Source organism: Gavialis gangeticus, unplaced genomic scaffold, assembly GCF_001723915.1.
Source record: "Gavialis gangeticus isolate Ggan-Ray unplaced genomic scaffold, GavGan_comp1, whole genome shotgun sequence".
Classification (NCBI taxonomy): domain Eukaryota; kingdom Metazoa; phylum Chordata; order Crocodylia; family Gavialidae; genus Gavialis; species Gavialis gangeticus.
In genome coordinates, this window is record NW_017729012.1 from 5,380,440 (window position 1) to 5,401,733 (window position 21,294).

The following is a 21,294-nucleotide window of genomic DNA, read 5'->3' on the forward strand; positions in this document are numbered from 1 at the left end:
TATTAAAATGCAAAGAAAAGCAGTACCAAAGCTGTAAGCTTTCAAAAGCCCAAGATCAAAGTGCTATCAGCTTTTAATTTAAACCTTTTGTTGCATCAACAGTCTTAAGAGGGATGAGAGAGATCAAAATAAAAACTGAAACAAACTGTGGCTTTGTAGCTGTTTTTGTTATAGTCACTTCCCTCAATTTGGGCCATGAAATAGGTCAGCTCCATTACTGATCAGCCTTCCCACAAATATTTAAAACAAATTGAATTGCACACCCAATACCCATCACAATTACGCCAGGCACAATAACTAAATTAGCAATTCAACAAAATAATTGGAAATGCGATGCTCTCCATTCCACAGCCTCCCTCAGGGCTTTAGCCGTTCTATGGGGGGAAAACTCCGCTTTACTAATTCTGCAGCTAATTAGAGACACACTTGTAAATGAAGTTGTTTGTCTGAAACTTGGAATTCGCATCTGGTGTGGGCTGGGGGAGGAGGATTAATACAGAACTCTCTGCTCTGCACCCCCCACTCCCCTACAGGTCCCCAAACACACCTTCCAGCTGATGTGCAGTGGTTTTAAAAGGTATAATGCACAGGCATGGAGGTGCTAATTAGCAAATGTATCATGAATTAATAAAGCATTAATATCCTATTGGGAAAAACTCCTATGTGCTGTTAATTGACAGTATTAGGACAACTTAGTGGAAACCGTCCTGGTAGTTTGGCCCTTATTAAACACCGTTCAAGCCTTTTGACCAGCAAACAGCTCTGCGGTAGGATCAGGAGCCTTGTCTGCTAACCAAGCATGGCGCCGTGTTTGCTTTTCCCCTGAGCTAGGGATGCTGCACCTGGCCCGAGTGGTGCAGCAGCTGTCCCGAGCTGTTCCCACCCTGAGCAGCAGCGGGCCTGCCACTGGAGACTCCTCCCTGCAGGTGGATGCTAGTACTCACCTGGCCCACAGCGGCAGCAGGGGAGCGCAGTCCCACTGGAGCATGGCAGAAATAAGGTCAGGAAAACTGCCTACAGTCATACACTTCCACAGCCCCTGCCCCGGACCTGCAAAGGAGCCAGCTCAGCTGCTTAGGACCACCCCCTGTGCCACCACTCCTGGGCGTAAGCACAGGCCAGTACAGTAGCTTACTGGTGTGCTGCTAGCCGGTGGCCAGAGGCAGGGTCATGGAGCCTGTGTAAGGTGGTAGCAGCCTTGGGGAAAATCTGCCCCGTTCCAGTTGGGCATGCAAAGCCCCACATGCCCGCTAGACCTTCAAGCTACTTTCTGAGCACATGAAAACACTCTGCTAACATGCCTGCCTTTGCACAAGCACTGTGCCCTCACCCATCTCTGAAGCAATTCGTATTGCCCGCAGTGCCACTGCCGAGCAAAGGCAGAGCCGATTAACTGAAGGCCACCCTGCTGTTGGACTCCGCCAAGTCACACTCAGGACACTCCAGTCGATGCCTTGGATTAGTCCCGGCGCAGCCACACTGCAGGCTGAGTGCCCCCGGTAGCAAACGCACACCCTGGCAGCATCAGGACTCAAACGCTGCCCTCAGCAGCAGGGTCAGCAGCTGAAACGGGGCCTTGCAGGCACCAGTCTCCTGTGGAAGGTTCTTGCGCTGTATCACACTACCCAGGTGGGGGGAGAGACAAGCCTGCTTAAACACTGATAAGTAAATTCAAAAGCTTCCTTAGTAGGGCTTTGAATTTCTCTTATCTCCTCAAACAATACGAACCCGACGTTATCACGTTTCGAGTGGCTCGTATTACCCTTTTAACATTACAGCCCTCGCTGAAACCCAAGTGCCGTGCACGACAACTTTAAAGGACACAGGAGTCAAGCTGAAAAGGAGTGTTTACGCATGCGGATTGGCCAGGCAGCGCCAAGTCAGCCCAGCAGCAGCTTATGGCAAGGACTGCTTGCTTAAGCACCAAACCCCCATGTAGGGCATGGACATCTTGCTTCCCTTTCACCAGCCTTAATGCTTGCTTACATTGGGGTGGCAGTTAAACATGTTAAAAGACCACATCAGGGGCTTAAATGCACTGCAAGTACATCCCAATCCCCGATCAACACCTGGGGAAACTACTTCTGGGATGTCAAGATGTTACCTGGCTGGCACAGGAGGGAGAAATCAGCCAACCAAGGCTGCAGCTGCATGGCTTCCATGCAGTGGTGTGAGGGTGCTTTGGGATTAGCCACAGCTGGCTCGTGTGGCAGAAAGCGGCATCCCCGTGACTTCCATGCCCTTATAGCTTTAAGGCTATCACAAGTATACCCACACGCACATGCCACAGATGCATGAGCAGGGAGGTGAAGCTCAAGGGGTAAGCCTGGAGCACATCTGCACTGTGGCCAGCTCACATGAGCAAGTGGGCTGCGTGCTAGGAGCATGCAAGTGTCGTGTCCCCCCCCCCATGTCATCCAGAAGTAAGTCTGGCACTGAGCAGGGCTGCAGCACTTCTGGGGCTCCTCACATGCTCACACCTTTGTGTTTTAAGTCAGGGCAGCTTGATTTATTCCCACCCCTTGCAGGTTTAACTGTGTCCACCTCTGATCGGCAGACCAAAGCACTTGGTAGCAAGCATCAGCCTGTGAATTGCCTCGCTGTTGCTCACCACGCTCCTGCCCAGGAGACGGCTTTCCTAAGCCTCACCATGTCCTTGCTGAGCTGTAACGCTCCTCCTATACTTCCCAACCATACACCGCTGGTGGGTTTGTTGCTCTCTCCAGCAGCTCCCCATACTGTTATTTATCCTTGTGTCTCTGCTGCTGAATTTCTCCACTCAGCCAGCCTTGCCCTCGTATGCTCTGGGGAGCACCGTCACTGGTGGAAGCGTTGCAGCATAAGGTCGTTATTTAGATCTAGGAATAGCGAGAGCGGCAGCAAGGAGTCAACAGTGACATTTAGTAAGTTTCCGCCTGGCAAATTTTGCCCGAGCAGAGAGCTGGAAAGACAGGAAAGGAAAAAAAAAATCAATGTGCTTCTCTGAGAGCCGCAGCTGCTGCCTTGCTGCAAGTGAACAGAAAGATTTAGTCATCCATGTTACGTTCCTTTTGCAAAGACAAAGTCAGTGAGGATCGTGACATGCATTTTCTAAACTTGAACAGTACCTTTTCCACAGGAGACAGGACCTGGTCTCCTATCGCTGAGAAAGGGTTGCAATGGAGGGTTGTACTGAGGCCACATCCTCAGCACGTGCTGGCATTCTCAGTTTGCTATGCTGTTCCATAATATATGGCCTCTCTCTTTTATTGCTGCCTACAGCTCCAATGCCACGGCAATGCTCAGATGTAAGAGGAGAGGTGCCAACTCGCTTCCGAATCACTCAGGTGAGCTGTGTCTGGGCCCTGGCTGCACTGAGCCGCAACGCTGAACCCTTGGTACGGTCAGCCCCCAGCTCGCTACAAGCTACGCACTGCTCCAGTCTCACCTTCCACGCTGCTTATGAGAGATGCATGAAGTCTGATGCACACGAGTCAATTCATGCTTTGGTTAACCAGGTTATTAAGCAGCTTTGCCCTACAACAAAGCAAACAAGTATTTAGTTTCCTTTATCTTCACTCACCCTCCAGTGAATGAATTTCAACCTGTAACAGGCAAACCACTCAAATAGGACGTAGGCTACAACCTTAGCAGGCACTTTCCATCCCTGATAACCTCTACGTTTCTATATACGAGAGGTCTGTGGCCAAGGCACGTGTGTGTGTTGACCAGGAATCTTAAAAAATATTATTTACAATGTCAAATGGTAGCAGCAGCCAAAGGGGTCAGAAATCAAAGAACCCACCTTCCCAAAAGAGGAGAGGAATGCTTCACTCAGCAATGAAAATGGCTCTAAATGAACAGTCCTGATAACAATTCCAAACTCATTTTTTTAAAAAAATCAGCATTAGCCACACACACACAAAAATAAAGTATTAGGTTTTATTAAAATGCACACCAATCAACTAATCTGTCCTTCAGTTAACAGTTGAATTGCAGGATCCATGTCAATTAAACTAGTTCCAATTTATTCTTTGCTTGAAGGAGGGTGGTATCCTGAATTCTAAAAACCACCTAGTACAGTTATGTATTTTATACCACCTCCACCACTTACCTTTCAGATGCTCCATCTAATTAAACATATTATTTGCTCTCATATTTTGGAGCAACTATTATTCAAGTGCCATGCAGGGTGGAACCAAATCTGATAGCAGCCCCAGCCCAATACTTCCAAAAGTCTTGCATATCACTGTGGTTAAAGCAAAATACAGCACTGATACCTGTGATCAACACCATTAGATGACTACAGCCATTATGCATAACATTAGGTATAAAATACCCAAGTAGGCAAGTGTCCCTGTAGTACAATCAAAACTAAGGCAACACCCAAGATGTACTGGTTTATAATTGGCCTCCTATGCACTGATTGCTTAGTAAAAGACGTTGTTATGTCCAGCTGTGAAATGGGTGACAATAACACTTACCTACCTTATGCAGAGTCATGAGACCTAAGAGCTGTGCATGCAGGGCTCTTCAAGATCCTTAAATGAAAGGTAAACTACTACTGACCTAAGAGAATACAGACTCCTTTGTGCTGTGTTAAAGGACCACAGCTTGCTGCCTGAAACCAAAAGCATTAATTACCCTTCCTGCATTCCCCCTGGATCTATTCCTTCCTGTCTACACTAAAGCCTGGCACCGCACTGCAAGTTTTATGGGTAAAACGGCCTTATCCACACTTCTTTGCATACTGTCCTCCACCATTTCGAGTCCTGACAGCAAAACCCTGCAGCAATGCTGGCCAAGCCAAGAGATGAGGTCTGTCCTTTCTGGTTCACTAAAGGAATGCCTGCAAGGACACTGTTACTTGTACCCCTACAAACAGCCCTCCAGCCACAAGCACCAGTGCATCTATCCACGTGACAATGACCACTCCCCCACTTAAAAGATCCTGACTACTGGTGCCCAAGCACAGACTGCCTGAAGGCCCATTATACTGCCCAGCCTGGTGTGGAAATGCCTCTCTTCCCTTCCACCCACAGGTCTGGTTCTGCGCCTGGCGGCAAGCAGCATTGTAGCCCAAACTCATGCCACTGCCTAAACCAGGAACCATCCCTGCACCAACCCAGTCTTGGCCACTCAGTTTACAAAACGTTTTAATCAGCTTGTATAAAAAGCAAAACACAGATACCGTGGGTAAACACTGTAGACTAGCAATGGCCGGCTGGCTGTTACACATCATACATATGCACGTATTGCTTAGGCAAGATAATCTCCATCTCAGAGTGATCACAGCAGGCTAATAAATCCCCCTTATGGGATTTTAATTCCCAGCTTTTGACCTTTGGATGAAAAAACAAGTGAATCATCTCCTCTGGCCAGATTTACACCGGTGCTCACCCCTACAGAAAGCGTGTCACTGGGGGAAGGCAGGGAGAAGTACATGGCAGCAGCAAAAATAATTAAGTGTGGAACATAAGAGGGGCCTGAAACCTCACCAATATTTTCTGACTTCAAAAACTAGTCCTGGGCACATGAGTGCATTCTGATGGATGCCAATGTGTCAATGCCCTCGTGCACTTTATAGAGGCTGCTTTTGGCAGGCAGAGGGTTTCAATTCACACCATCCATGAAGACAGTACACTTTTTCGTGCACCACAACCAGGTGTTGCCAGACCAGGCCTCAGGAGGCTGGACACACTGGGCACTCCCAGCCACCACTGGGGCATCCTGAATTCAGTGGCAATCCACAGTGGCCACAGGGCAGACTGCAAGACCACGGCCATGAACAGCCTTCTGCAATTAGCACAAATGGATCCTTACAGAAACCGCAACAAAGCCCATTTTAAAAGATGATGCGGCTCCCTCTAGCTGGGCTAGATCTCCTTGCACTCGTGACTGAGGCTGACCTGACATTGTATAAACTAGCTACAACCCTGCATGAAATGAAGTAGAATAATCCCCAGCAAATGAAAAAACACTTTAACAGGGAGGCACCACTCCCTTCTTCCTCTTATGTTGCAAAGGAACGATGCTAGAGCTTCCCCATACACAGGAAGCCGTATTTATTTGTTATACTGTAGTCAAGTAACGGAGTCCACATTGGGGTTTTTAGTCACAGGGGTCGGTGAGAGCTGGAGGCTGGTCCCCACACTGCCTCCATCATCCCTCCCCCCCGAACACATACAAGGAATGACTGCAGTCAAGGCCAGATCATTAAGCAAGCGGAGCTGCCACTTCTCAACTGGACTAGACATGGCAGCCTGCAGGGTCCCCGGTGTTGCACGGGCAAGTGTCCAACCACACACAAAGGATCCATTTGTACGTTGGCCAAAATGCAGAGAACAGGAACAAAAACGTCCTCCTGCTCCCGAGGGTCAGCTGCTAATTCTGCGGGAGAGCATCGGGGTGCGTGACTTTTCCAAACAGCGATCGATAAAGCTCCGTCCTGGGGGGCGGGGGGGAAATAAAAAAAAGGGAAAGTAACTTTTCAAGGTCAAACTGGAAGCAGTAGGCAGGCAGCAATATCAAATGAAAAGGCCCCTGTATAATTAAAAATGCATTCAACAATCTTTATTAATAAATACAAGTGTAGGGAATGACTTATATAAGACCAATCACATGCAGTACAGAAATATGTAAATATGTCAGTGTGGCTGGATACCATATCTCTAGGGAATGAGGTTTTCTATAAGTTTGCCCTTTACAGACAGGCTCTTCAAGTAAGAAAACAAGATTGAATATTTTAATAGGATGTATGAGACCGCAGAGCCATAAGGAGGATTCAATCAGACAGCCTACGTGGGACTATAATTTAGTTTTCATACATTTTCTTGGACTTGACGGTACTTGAAAAACAATGAAAGTGACCCAGCAACAAGATTCCAATTAATATCACATATGCAGCAGTTTTGATAAGAGGAGCAAGATTCCCCGTTTAAAAAAAATAGACGGCCAGTTTAAATTTATTTATTTTTAATTTTAAAACCTAAGCATCCTGACTAGGCAGGGAAGGCAGACGGGTGAGGAAGAACAGCAAATTAAATACACCCTTCAGCAGTAAAACCAAAACTCATCCAGCTGCAAAAATAAGGACTGTGGGCATTTATACACATACATTTACCTGCTGCGATGCGCCAGAGATCTAGCAGGTCGGAGCAGACTCAATTAACCTTTGATGCGTTTTATTTCAGAAGTGCGCCACCACCATTTTCTCAGCTCTGACATGCACTTCGTGATTTTTATAAATGTACATGATGCAGCACTGGGTGCTTTCAAAAGCACCCAGTGCTGCGGTGCAAGCGTACGTTGCCCTATGTGACAAACACCTACCACCCAAGCCAAAAAGGCTCTTTAATGGGACCCCGGACATAATGCAGGAAGAACAAATGCACCAACTGGTAAAAATTATGGTCTGTTAACCAAGGATTATTAAAAAAACATATTTTAAATGAGGTCTGTGACCCTGAGGTTCAGAGGTTGAAAACTCCTGCTGAAAAAGTCAGACCAGGGACTCTTCAGTCGCGTCTTGGGCAGGTCAGCCAGGAGGGACTGGTTCTTGCTAGGTAGGCACAACAAGGGTGCGAGGCACAACATTCAGACCCGACCCAGAACTTCCCACAGTGCAGAAAGCTCAGAGTTGAGCTCCAATCTCTATTAAACGCAAATACTGATTGCAGGAGGAGGCTGCAGATGCACGCAGTGACTGACTGGCCATTAGCAGTATGAGAAGGTCGTGTTTCATAAATGGTCCGTTTTTTAAATCTGCTCTAATGAATTTACTGCTCAGTTCTCAGAAAATTCAATGTGCATTCAAGGAGTTAATGATGCCATGGCTTTGGCAGCGAGGCTGCTGTATCCTTCAGGTATAACGACTTGGTCAAATCGACTGCTCTGTGCCCAAAAGTCAACTCAGCTTAACTGTGGAGCTGTTGGAGCTTCCATGATACAGGATCACTGGTGTAATAATATGTGGCAGACTCAAACTGGCTGCTACATGATGGGGCATGGATCTGAAAAGCTGGCAAACCCTGCCCTGGGAGAGAGCAGGACAGCGGGGTGGGAAGAATCAATGGAATGGTGCTAGGTGCCGAAAACATGGGGTTTGGGGACATCCAGGCATTGGCAGTGAGAAAATGGGAGAGCGAGGGAGGAAGGGGCAGGGTCCGTGGTGCAGATCTGCAGCCAGGAGAGGGAGCGCAGAGGGTGAAAGCGGGAGTGTGGCAGATCCAGCAACAATAGGACTTTAGTAGCAAACTGCGGGTCTAAAGAGGCGCCGCTTCGTCCCGGGGCAATGTGCTGCAGCAACAAGGTGAGAGAGAAAGGACCTAGTTTAGGTGGGAGAAGTTGGCATCACATTTTACCCTCAAAGAGTCTTGGTACTAAACGGTCGTATGCAAAAGAACCCGGGACGTCACGTTCTCTTTGCTCGCTGTTTCCCTCTACATCTTTATCCTGTGTAAATGCCAAACGGCCGATGGAACAAAAAAAGAACCCAGGTGAACTCCCCTGACAGGACGCAAACATCCCGACTTCCCTGCTAGCGCAGACGCCGGCTTGAAAAATCATTATCTTCATCACGTTAAAAAAAAAAAGAAAAGGTGATGCCTCACGCAACCTCTCCTACACTTTGCAGCCTCCCTGCCTATTAACTGATAAGTATAACTTGCTTTTGCCATTTCAATTGAGAAATTAGAGAGCATAAAGCGGGAGGTTTTACTGACAAAAAAGGACATTGTGACTTTAAGACTCCATCATTTGACTGGAAAAAAAATGCAGAGAGCGATGCTATTTAGTCCTCCACAATCATAGCCTTCCAACCTTGCCTTGCTTGCTTGAGCCAGACCCCATCATTACCACTGAGCAAATGTTTCCACTTGTACTGCAATATCAGTGAAATTCCTGGGCAGAAAGCAGCAGTTACTGTCCGCAGCAGGGTTCACATGTCAGGAGCGGAGAGGGAAATGCTGAAACCGGTGTTTTGATAGAACATCATTTCACACTCAGGTGGGCAAAGCTGACAAACATACGCCACTTGCTCCTGTCAAAGTAACTCGAAAGGCCGAGGGGCTTGGAGCCTTTTAAAGAAACGTCACCAAATCCACTCCCCCCAAAACACGCATGCACACACACTCCCTGTTTTAAACAGCCAGGGTGACTAATCGTATTGCAGCAAATGACACCCAGAAAGACAAATTCTCCTACCACCTTGTGGCTTCCTGTAGGCACAGGCAGCCAAGGCCTGCGTCTTGCCAGCTCGAGCCCCCATGCCCTGTTGCACCCAGGTGAAGGGCTTCCAATAAGGGAGCAACTCTGCTTGCTGAGGCTTGCAGATGCTTCCCCAGTTCACTTTTTCCCCAATTCACTTTAAGGCTGCAGATCTAATCCACCTAACTCAGTGACACTAAAAGGGAAGCCTGCCCCTATTCTACGCCTCTACCCCCACCTGCTTTAATCAAGAACAATTCCACTTACCCAGCCCAACCCTCAAACATATGGTTACACTGGGCTCAGAAACCATCTCAGGCTCTTCGATATGATCCCACATGAAAGGCACACCAGAAAATCTCCCAAGGAGAGTCCATCAAACTCAACTACAAGGGGCCAGGCGCCTATCAAACTGCTCCAACTGGCAGCTGGTCCCAACACTAACCCTTGGAGATACTACGTTCACTTTCTTCTTATGTCTGAACCAAGGGATCAACACAGAAGATAACAGATGTAAAAATGTTATTCTGTGGCCTGTAACAGTTAACAAGCACAAAGCTTTCCAGCTACCCTATCCTCAGGCAAAATGTATGCCAACAGCATGTGACAAGACACAAACAGCACACACCTCAGGTCCCTTCATGCCCACGCACAATCCCCCATTTTTTGAGCACTAGCACAACAGAGCTGTCCAATCCACAGCAGTGGTGTAGCCTGCAAAGAAAGTGGGAAGAAGCTATGAGGCTTTAAGAACCAGGGAGGTTTTATAGAGTATCATTTCCTTTGAATTTTGGGGGCAGTATTAACCTCTCACTGGGTGTGTCTACATGTGCATTTACTCTGCAGTAACTTACTGCACAGTAAGCGGCTTTTACACTGCTATCTACACGTGCAGGCATTACAGTGCAGTAAGATTATGTGTAGGCTGACCTGGGACTAAAGTTAATCTCAAATCAACCCACACAAACAGGGTTACTGTGCAGCGAGGCATCTACACATGCCTTACTGCACAGTAACAACTGAGGCTTAAATCGAGATAGTTACTGTGCAGGATGGGCGTGCACATTTTCAGTTACTGTGCAGTAACGGTGAATGTGTAGATGTGCCTACTGTCTATTTAAATGCAAACACACCCCGCTTGCTGGAGCACCTGAGCTCTCTGGTCATGTAAGAAGTGCATCCTCGTCAAGCCCTGGTGAATTTGGGAAGAAAAGCAGAGAGCTACGAGTACGCCTGGCCAAAACAGCAGATGAAGTCTGGGGCAAAGAGGCTCTGAAATCAAGTGCCAATCCCAGGGTTTTCCCATCATCCCTCTGCGTCCCAGGAGGCATGCATGGAGAAGAGGGTGCCCATTATACTGCAAACAGAATCAGATGCCCTTCTGATAGGAAGTGGGCTGTCAACTTGGGGGACCTGACCCTGCTCATGAGGGCCAGGCAGGAGCAGAGCTTACAATCTCACAGGCCAGAGGCAAGAGATGGGGAAGGCAACAAATCCCTGGAGGAGGACACAGTGGGATGGCTAAATGCAGGGCCTTAAGAGCCTGGCTTCCATGGTGTCCTTTCAGTGGAAATGATCCCAGACCAACAGCCTTAAATGGCTTTTGCTCTGGCTGGGTACCATCAGGCCCTGTTACAGAAACAGAGTTGGTAAAGCCCCTTCTCCTCCACCTCCCAAAAACAATACCACATTTAGGAGAGAGAAGGCAGCAGTAACGCCCCTGCTGGGCTGTCATCATCCGCTCACAAGACAGCGGCCACGGGAGGATGCACACACGTATGCAGCACATTCAGCGGCACAGCAGGTGTGGACTACCTGAACATACCTGGCAGTCAAGCAGGAAGAAAAGGCTGATGGCTCGTGGGAAGGACATCCCATCTAGTTGGAATTGCCATCCTCTGGGACTGTCAGCTCTGGGAAGCAAAAACGCACCTGTGCCCCCTAGAAGTCTGCATGGCAGGCCACGCTCGGCTTTAAAAGCAAAGCAATTTAGCACATGATGCTCTTCACTGCATGCTCTCTCCCTTGCACTCTTCCACTGCCGTAACAAAGTTTAAGCAGGGAGCGCATGGACTGGACAAACCTTCCAAAACCAAGCCGAGACAGTCAGGGCTTTGGCACAGCAGCAAGCAGGCACCTGCCAAAAGTACCTCAAAACCAACGTGAGTGTTTCTCCCCCATGGCTGCAGCTGCCTTTTCCCTCAATGCATCTCTCTCACTGGGAAGCCCTCAGAGGGGCAGGAGAGTTCAGGGATCAGTATTATGGTTGCTCTGAGCTCAGGGACCAAATTAGCAAAAAATGAAAGGCAAATTTTTGAGAAACCAGGTACTAGCATCCTGCTCTGACAACTCCCCACTGCTGATGCTGCGATGATACAGCACAGAGCAGGGTTATTTCTAACTGGGGAGAGGGTTAGGAGTGAGCAGTGAAGGGAGAAAAAGAGCAACAGAAAAAATGCTTTCTCCCAGGAAAACTAGCCAAGCTCTTTCTTCCTTCCTTCCTTCCTTCCTTTCTTGTTATTGTACAGGCTACCTTTCCCCTGAAGCACCTCCCCTCAGCAGGATTTAACCACGCGGAGAGTAAAACTCATCAATCCTCCAGGTTTAACCTTGTCTCTGTTTCAATTCACCAGGGTAAGTGTGGATTTTAATACTTCCAGCCCCCTTAAGGCGATGCATAATGAACTCGGATTTGGGTTAAAAAACATATAATTTCTCTCTTGCACCCACATACATTAAAAATCAGATTTGTGCCAGTGAGTTGAAACCCCTCAGCAAACTGCAAGCCAGCTGCCCCGCACAAGGGAAAGGTGACTTTAGCACAAAAGGGTGCTGGTATTAGTGCTATGCTGAGGAATAACCTATACCAAGTAATTAATAGTACTTAGACCTGAGGTAGTGAGTTTGGAAGGATACAGGTCGATACAGGGGTCTTCCTTGAATTAAAATTTAACTTACCCTTTATTGCAACCTACAAAAGCAAGTAATGAGCACTAACATTTTTATTTCTTTTAAACTGTCATTTAGGCTGTAGAGGGGATAATTACCTATTTCCACTGTAGTAAGGTTTTATCACCCTTAGTGAGGCATTTTCTAATTTAATATTTTTACTATATTATCATAAAACCTGTTTCTGGAAAAAATGATCATGGACCACACAGCCATTTGCCATAAAACATGTGTGTGTAAGTACCTTGGCTTAATTATTTATGCATTTCTTTGGCATTGACTCAAAAAAAGAAAGCTTTGATTTTACCAACATGCATCCCTCTCTGCTCCAAGCCCTGTGTGCAGTGTGCCAGAGGGCACCCAGCTACTCTGGATCAACTCTGCTCTTCAGTGCATGAATGATTTGGGACAAAGGAGGCACATGTGCATGCAGGGGTGGATGGGGAGGAGAGAGAGGGTCATATCTTACTCTTCACTCAAAGTCCCTCTCAACTGAGAAGAAGCCAGAGTTGCATGCAGTCTGTACCACGGAGGTGGTGGCTTCACAAACATGACTGGCAGGGAAGGAAACGGCAGGAACAGCCAGCAGTGGACTGGATGTGGACTTCGCACTTACCATCATCCTAGCTCTCTGCACAGACAGGAAAGGAAAAGGAGCAGCAATCCCTGTGCAGGCCAGGAATCGCACACATCACAGAGTAAACCATTGCTGTGTCATGCAGCATCACCATATCACAGAAACACCTCCTGCACCTCGGAGCCCCTAAAGAGGTCTCATTGTGCCTATTTTGTAGATGAAGAAAATGGAGGCAGATGCAGCATAAGTGGCATGACCAAGGCCAGTGACAAAGTCAGGTCTAGAACCCAGAAGAGCGACCTTGGCCAGGCTGCCACTATTACATATACACAAATGCAAATGGATTACAGAGTGATTAGGACATGCTGGAGTCACCCATGCATGCAACTGCGTGCTGGAGATTAAAAATCTAAGTCACTTATTTTAAAATAAAACATAACTTTAAAATATGCCTATGACAGACCTGCCCCCACATACCAACAAATCAGCAGAAGACAGAGTTCACCACTCAAAATGCCTAACATTAACAGAGAGGCAAGGATTTTTGGGGGTGACATCTGTTATTGGACCAACTACATAGCTGGGATCAAGTCAGACAAGCTTTTGAAAGCAAGGCATTCTTCTTCAGGTCCCAACAGCATTGTTCCCAAAGGCATTCTTCTTGATTCCAACCAGGCAGTTGGTCCAATAAAACATATCACTCCAAAAAACCCCTTCCCTCTTACATAATTCGTGGATCATCATGGCCACATCACTCTAGCACTATTACATTGTTAGCTACTGTTTTGATTAAGATATGCAAAACCTTTCTGACCAAAGGACAAATGTGCCGAGACACATGCACAATGGGCCAGCACAAACCTCAGGTACAAGGCATATGCCTCATAAATATGAAAACTCTCATTTAAACATTTTTAAAAAGGAAACCAAAGAAACTGCCATTCACATTTCCTGTCACATTATCCCACTGAAACTGTCAGTGAGCAAAAAAGGGACACATCATATAATAGCTAATGATATATTATTTTATATGTTAATAAAATTATAATTTTGCTATTACTTTTTAAAAAAATATACATGTGAAATAAAGTAGGCTTAATAATCTGCAGTGAATTCACTGCACAGGTGGAAGCAGCCCCCTGATAAAGGCTAATGGGCTTGTGTGCTGTTTGGTTGGAATATTAATTTTTTTTCTCAGAAGTTGCTTATATATCCGCCTTTATCAAGGAGACATCGGGCAGAGAAAGACAAAGCGCCCCACTGAGAAGAGATCTCATGAAGCCCCAACAACCTAGGGTGAACAACAAAATAAAGCCATGGAGGGCAACCTAGCAAACACACTGCATCTACCACATCAATAGTTTTGAGGGGTGTCCTATAGCTCAGGGGTCCAGCACGTTGACATTTTCTGTGTTGCAAATAACACAGCTAAGAACAAATATACCTGGGCAGGTAACATGGCACTACCAATCATAGGCTTGTAGGAGGAGAAAATGCTTCATGTTTCTTACAGTCAAGCGGCTAAACATTTCACGAAAAGACTATTTTGGGTGGTCTGTGTTGTTATTGAGCTTTAGGTGTCTGGGCTCCTTTACTATGTTGGGTCTGTGTTTTGCTTACTATGAAATTGGAGGGTTCATAATTTTACATGGGTAATAAAGGAAAACCTGAAGGATTATTTACTATAAGGTAAAACACTGGGCCCTGCTCTTGCTGGAGCAAATGGTGAATGGTAGCGGTGACGGTAAATACAGCAGGGATTCACTGATGGAAAGACACAGTGGTTTTCTGAAAGGATTTTGGTCCCTGTTTGTGCGGTTATATTAATATAGTGGTGCAAAATGGACTGTTTTGTTGTGCTACTTTTCTTGCGAAAATGTCCTTAAATAGATTTACTTTCCACTCTCTTCCTTTCCCTGTCCACATTGTCCTTCCTTGCTTCTTAATGACAATCTAAATATCTGGAATAGGCCCACGGCAATACAACAAATAATGGTATCTACCCAGCTTCTAGCGATATCTTCTACTGGGCGCAATGAATTTTTAAATGCACAAAAATAGGGGAAACAGAGCAGCCTGAAACGCATTTACAGCAGGAAGGGCAGCAAGAGAGGCCACGAGGTCAGATGCAACTTGGACAAAACCCAAAAGTCACCTACAGCTCCAAGAGTCACTTAGTCCCCTGGAAAACTTTCTGCCTGTATCTTAAATCACCTTTAGCACACAGTAGTGAGACTCAGACTATAAGCTTCCTGGTAAGCAGGGTAGATAGCCAGTATGATAAAATAAGTACACATCCTTTTGTTAATTGACTTTAATTAGCTGGTTTTACCCTAAGTCAGCACACACCGTGCTGGAGCTGACTCAGTATCCACAAGCACGCTCTAGGTGTAGACACTCCGCGTGCTGATATTTCTGCAGGAGCAAGCTCACGTTTGGCTGATGGCTCCCATCGCAATCAGGAGCAGAGAGAGACTCGCTCAACGATCACCCGACCGGGAATAAATGACTTGCGACTTTTAAAAACAAGGAAGCCACGCCAGTGTTGAACTCACTCTTAGCCACCAGCTGCACCTGCCGCTGCCGTTTCCCGATTTACAAGAGGGCTGGCCACAAGGTGGCGCTGCCCGATTCGTTTCCTGGCCGCCGCCGGGAGACCCAGGAGCGCAGAACTCGGGCTATAAATTACCCAGAGAGGCGGCTATCATCACTGTGCCCAGTGCTTGAAGGAGATTCAGAAAGGTCTGCTTCAATTCCCTCTCTCTCCGTCAGGTCAGGATCGGGTCCTTCAAGCCCGTGCAAATGCTTTTAGCTCCACGGCTTTAAATTATGAAAGGTGACATGTGACCTCTGGCTTGTCTCCTGAGAGGAGGCACAAGATTTATAAATATTTAAGAAAGCCGATTCTTGCCCTAAACAAAGAGGCTCTGTACGTTCTGCGGAGGGTGGATGCAGTGAAGGGGCAGGAAGGGGTGAGCGATAAAGACATAATGTTGTTTCTTGAGGTATTTTCCCCTTGAGCCAGATACAGGGTTCAAATAGCCTTTTGGCTTCCCTGACTTGCTTAAATCGGGCATTTCCCCCCTTAACTTGCATTTTCACAGCCAAGTAAGTATTCCCCCACCTGCTCTCAGGATAAAAGAAGGCAGCGAGACAACCAACCTCACTTCGTAGAGATCTGGGTAGCACGTGCACATTCATGTTTGCTCAGTGGAGCTATCCCAACCGTGGGCACCAGTTAAATAAATGCCCACCCATAAAATAAGTGGGAGGCTGGGTGGTGTGGATGCCGGTACAATGGTGGGGAAGCGGCGAGATGTGGAGGCCTACAGGACGCTCTGGCATGCTGCCTTCACCAGCTCCCGTTCCTAATTTTCTCGATGAAATTTAATTTACAAAATGTTGCCTGCCTGACCTCTATCCCCCAAAGCACTGTTTGAGTAGATTAGCCACTGTACCGGCGCATGCACTCACACACACAATAAATATATAAAGAAAAATAAGGAGGGGAACATCCTTTGTGTACTTTAATATCCTGTGTTCCAGGGATGATTTCCCTCTTTCACAGCTTGACTGTTTTATAACAGATTTGATGCAAGAGAAAACAAATCATCTCACAAAGGGAAGACGACAAATCATCTCGCAGCTCCTAACCGGTTTTTTCCCCCACCCCGTACAAAGGACATTTCCATAACAGAGGAGTTTGCCTCCTTGCCAGAGATGTCAAATATTAAACATCAGGATGCGATGAGGCCAGCCCACTGGCATTAGCCAGGGTCACGCAGCACATTTTGCGACTGCCGGCTTCGAAGAAGACAACTCTTTTGTTCAAAGACTGGCCCTCCTAACAACTATAGTTAAAAGCCATGGGATGCTTAACTGCTTAGACGTGAACCAACTTCTAAGAGCAAATCATAGGTTAAAAAAGAAAAAGAAAAAAAGCTGACCAGACAAAACTATACACAAAAGCTGTGGGAAGAACAACGTGGGAGGCCTCGCGCCTCTGAGCAAACAGTCAAGATGAACTGCTTGTGATCTGCCTTCTGCTGCTCCAGCCGGTTCAAAAGTAGCAAGGTCCAAGGCTATCCCACCACCAGACTCAGGAGCTCGTGGCACAGCTCGACTATTTCTTCACAACCAGGAGCTTGTCACTTCAGGGCAGCTGGAAGGGCAGTTTGTCACTTCATGCAGCATTCCCCCAAAGCTACTTAAAAGGAGCCTAGACATGTTGAGAGGGGCTTTGCTAAGCAAGCGTCAAGGAAGGGGACTCTACCTAGAAACAGCAGAGTAGGAGTGAGGACTGTGTCCTCCCCTCTTGCCCAAAGTCCAAGTCTGGAAACACAGTTTGGTCAAAAGAATTTGGGGGGTAATGGAGTCCAAGTAGTGAGTCAATGAGATTCAGGACAAGCAGTGGGCCAAAAACATTTTCCTCCAGGTTACACCCATGTAGAACTGAGCAATTCCACCCAAATCCATCAAGTTCCCCTGGACTCACCCACGTGGATCTGGGTCACCAGTCCTCAGAGCCGTTACTCCTTTTTTTGTCCGTCTATTCCAAGTTCACAAAAAGGTGCTAGAATGACAGCTCTAGAACCCGAACTCCACACCTAATTCGGCTCCTAGCATTTTAATACTGGATGAATGGAGTGTGTTGAGTAACGGCTGGGATATCACAAACTTATTTTGTTAAACACTTATGTAATGGGAGTATACTAATCCTTTAATGCCAGGATTTCCTCACGCACCCCCCGCTGCTCGCAGCGAGACACAGTGACAAAGCAACGGCACTAACTTGAGGAGTAAGGCACCGCTTCGGAAGAACAGATGCCCCAGTCCAAGCCAAGGAAAACCTTCCAAACTACTGCCTCAGCGACAGCCCGTTAATCTCTCTCGCTTTATCCTGCGTCTTGGCAAGCATTGATCCCTGGGTGCTAGAACAGCCTTCTTGCACTAGACTCTGCAAGTCTGGGCTGGTTTTGTACCGGAGACCAAACGGTTTGTAGATTTTTCAGATGGGAAGGGACCATTTTGATCCAGACTAATAATATGCACAAGGTAGGACATGGGATTTCCTTCCATGATTCCTGCATCAGTATCAGGTCTCTAAACTGGTGGGCCTCGACCGGGCTCTTAGCTGGGCAGGTATTCATATCCTAACACACACCGTCATGCTTCACGGCCAGGATCTGTAATGTGGCACCAAGAAAGAGTCTGTCGCCAAGTTAACCAAACCCTGCGTCGTTCATGGTTTTAGGCTAGTGTTTCCAAAGGAGCTTAGCAGAAATTAAGTGCCCAAGTGCCACAGAACTGAGTGACATGTGGGTGCCTAATGCCAGACTTTAGGACACAGTCAGTACCTTCAAGGTCAGTATCTTCAGTGGCGCCCAACACGGGGCTGGCAACAAAACAGACACTAAAAATGAATTCCCAATGTTATTTGCACCCCATTTCCGCCAGCATCCAGGGTGGCTGCTTGCAAAGGCAGTGGGGAACTGCTGTAACCCATGCAATCCCCTATCCTCTCTACACAGGTAAGGGTAATACACCCAGCAGCAAGCCACAGAAGTCCTGAGGTCCAAAAATACCACCTCTAAAAGCAAGACTGGGGTTATCTTAGACTCTACAGTCCCGCAGACAGAAACACATAGCTGATTACATGCATCTACGGCACAGGTGCATTTGCCATGACCCCTGTTCTGCACGCCAACCTCCCCAGTGACAGTATACAGGGCAGAGCTGTGTCCGAGACAGGTTTTTTCATAATAGGACTAAGCTGGTGCCATCTGACTCCACACAGGCTACCAAACATGCTGCGCTGGTGCGTTCTGGGAAAATCTGGCCAGCACCCCTTCCTCCTCCTGTGCAGGAGCACATGCATGGAGGAACTGCAAAACTGAGCAGCACCTAGAAGATGCATGTGATGATGCACTGCTGCAGAGAGAGATGACTGGAAAGGGCATCAACCAATGCAGCTACCCAGGAAGAGGACTAGATGGTAAACTCTGCAATGTGCCAATGAAACCTGGCATAATAACCACAGTGACTAGCAGCGTATTGTTCATGATGTCCTGGGAACCTGACCAGTTCACTACCTGGGGACAAAGCCTGCTCAACAGTTGCAATGCCAACGGGACCTCAGACACCAGAAGAGCAAGAGCTGCTCCCAGCAGGGAAGATACTGCCCGTTAGGTTCGACAATGATGCAAATGTGCTTAGAAAGAGCGACCCCAGGTTTCCATGAATATGTTCTCCCCGCCAGTCCATTCTTGAGGCTGATGCGAAGTCCCAATGCTGATGATGAAACGTTCACCACTGTAAATAACCCTCCAAAGCCAACGCATGTCCACCCAGCCCCTGGAAGGTTATAAATCCAAGCTCTGCATTTCAGCTTGTGCTTGCGTCTTTTTTTGTCCTGCCTGACATTACTGCAGGAAAGCCTCCTTTTTGCCTCCCACTTTGGCACGTGGTGCCATCTTTAATGATGATGTATGGGTGTCCTTTTCCTCAGCGCTGCTGTGGGGAGGGGGTCGAACACACGACACCACCAGCATGTGTATCAACAAGCGAATTATAAACCGTGTCAATCCAAGTTAATGCAAAGCTGTAATCCTCTTTAACAAGAGATCAAATCAGTGCCATGAGTTATGTTCATTCCGTAATCTGATAAGGAATAGAGTGAGCCTCTAATAAAAGAGTAATGAGAGCCCTTAATGATACTGTTAAAAGGTAGCGCTAGTTAAAATATTGCTCTTGTTCCAACTGATTAGATCACTGGTGCATATTTGTGCAGTCTTGTTTTACCTGTGAGAATAACCAGTGTCATCTTGGGAGATAAGGAGGTTTGGACAAAATATCTGACTCTTTAAGCAGCTCCTCCATGCCAGTTTTCAACTTTCCAACAGTGATGTACTAATGTTGCTGAGACTTAGAAGCAAGCAGGATCAGGTCCCAAATGAATAGCTCTGCCTGTAATCACCCCTGAGAAACGCATTCTCATAACAGAAAGCAACTGAGCAGGAGACCTGGACTCAATCACCATAAAGTCAAGTTTCTATGTGACCTTGGGGAAGGTCACCAATTTTAGGTGCCTCAAAGCCTTTGAGGACCTGGCCTTTATTCTCTGTCCTTGATTTTTCCATCTGGAACACAGATATTATAGTACTGTCTTTACTTTGTAAGTGAGTGTCAGAATGACTGCAGTGAAGATTGTGAGGAGCTCAGATGCTAGCTGAGGTAGGTCTCATAAAAACTTTAGGTTACAGACATGCAAATGGGACATCCTCAGAAAACCCCAGCTGCCCCAGGAAAAAGCAAGCTGTGTCCACAAGCCCCTGAACCAAGGTAAACCTATGCTAACCCCAGTTCCAATCTACGGTCCTTTCTTCCTAGGACAATCATTTGTCTGGGTTGCATTTACCTCTCAGCTTTTGCCTCAAGGTCCTTCATCTCAGGACTAGTCCATTAGTGTGGTCAAGGCTTCTTAGATAGCTTAAAAATCCCAGCCTGAGCAGGTCATAAATAGATTTAAACCCTCCCTTGAGACACACAACCTGCACCTTTGAGATCCATAAAAATCACCTTTCAATGTGCATCTTAAAACAATACCGGCAAGGGGTTAAAGTATGGAAGGTCAGAGGCCACGCTACCATCCTGCACATTACAACATAATATCTGAATGCAAGGTCAAACAGTCACGCCCATGTTTCAGGTGCAGGAAGAAGTGGCCAGCTCAAGATTAACTGCCTGCCCAAATTCTAGTATTCCAGGCAGTGGCAAGGAGGAGGAGGATGTTGACAAACACTGTGTTATATTTGAATTTTTATTTTCTCAGATGCAAAATGTAAAACAATTTACCACTTCTGCTCCACAACAGCCATGACAGACAAGCCTGTTTGTCTCCAAACTGGTTTCCCCTTTTGTTTGCCAAATCTGCTGAGTACCAAGCAGCAAACATGGGAGGGCAGATTCTCATAGGTGCTAGCACTGTTGTGCTTCTCTCTAGACGTATAAACAGCGCCATGTCCATAGCATCTAAGTACCTCATAATCTTCAGTGTATTTTCTTTACTCCTGATGAGGAAGGGAAGTGCTATTGCCCTCATGCTACAGCTGGGGAACTAAGACACAGACAGAAAGTATGTGGCAGAGCAAAGAATTCAGCCCTGACCTAGAGCCCTACACCCTGGACTATCCTTCCTCTTACCACTGAAGTTATTTAGATGGCAAATATATCCTAAGAAATTAATAACGGCCTACCAGGCACCAAGATGCTCTGGTGACTTACGCTTCCACAACACCTGAGGCAAACAGAGAGATGTAACACTGCATAAACTGCCAAAATACTGGATACCCCTCTTCTCATACTCATGCCTAGGGACACAGCACTTCAGAGGGCCTCTGGCAGTGCAGCATGGAACAATAAGATTTTGGCTGGTCAATGCAATGTACCTCACTCCACAAATTAGAGGAAAACTGAAGACCTGAACAATCACTGAACCCAATTGGACCGTAGCTAACATGCCTTGCAGCACATTCAAGAGTCCACCCAACTAGGACCCAATCCAGGACACACTTCAAGCCAAT

General features: G+C 46.9%; 1 protein-coding gene across 2 annotated transcripts in view; it reads right to left on the minus strand.

Moving 5' to 3' along the window:
• Positions 1–3,907: 3,907 nt before the first annotated feature.
• AATF (apoptosis antagonizing transcription factor) overlaps positions 3,908–21,294 on the minus strand; it is an 80,922-nt gene continuing 63,535 nt past the window's right edge. For both annotated transcript variants that reach the window (XM_019511103.1, XM_019511102.1), the window contains exon 12: positions 3,908–6,427. In XM_019511103.1, coding sequence (XP_019366648.1) covers positions 6,364–6,427 — 64 coding nt within the window. In that variant the 3' untranslated portion in view covers positions 3,908–6,363. The remainder of the gene's footprint in view (positions 6,428–21,294) is intronic.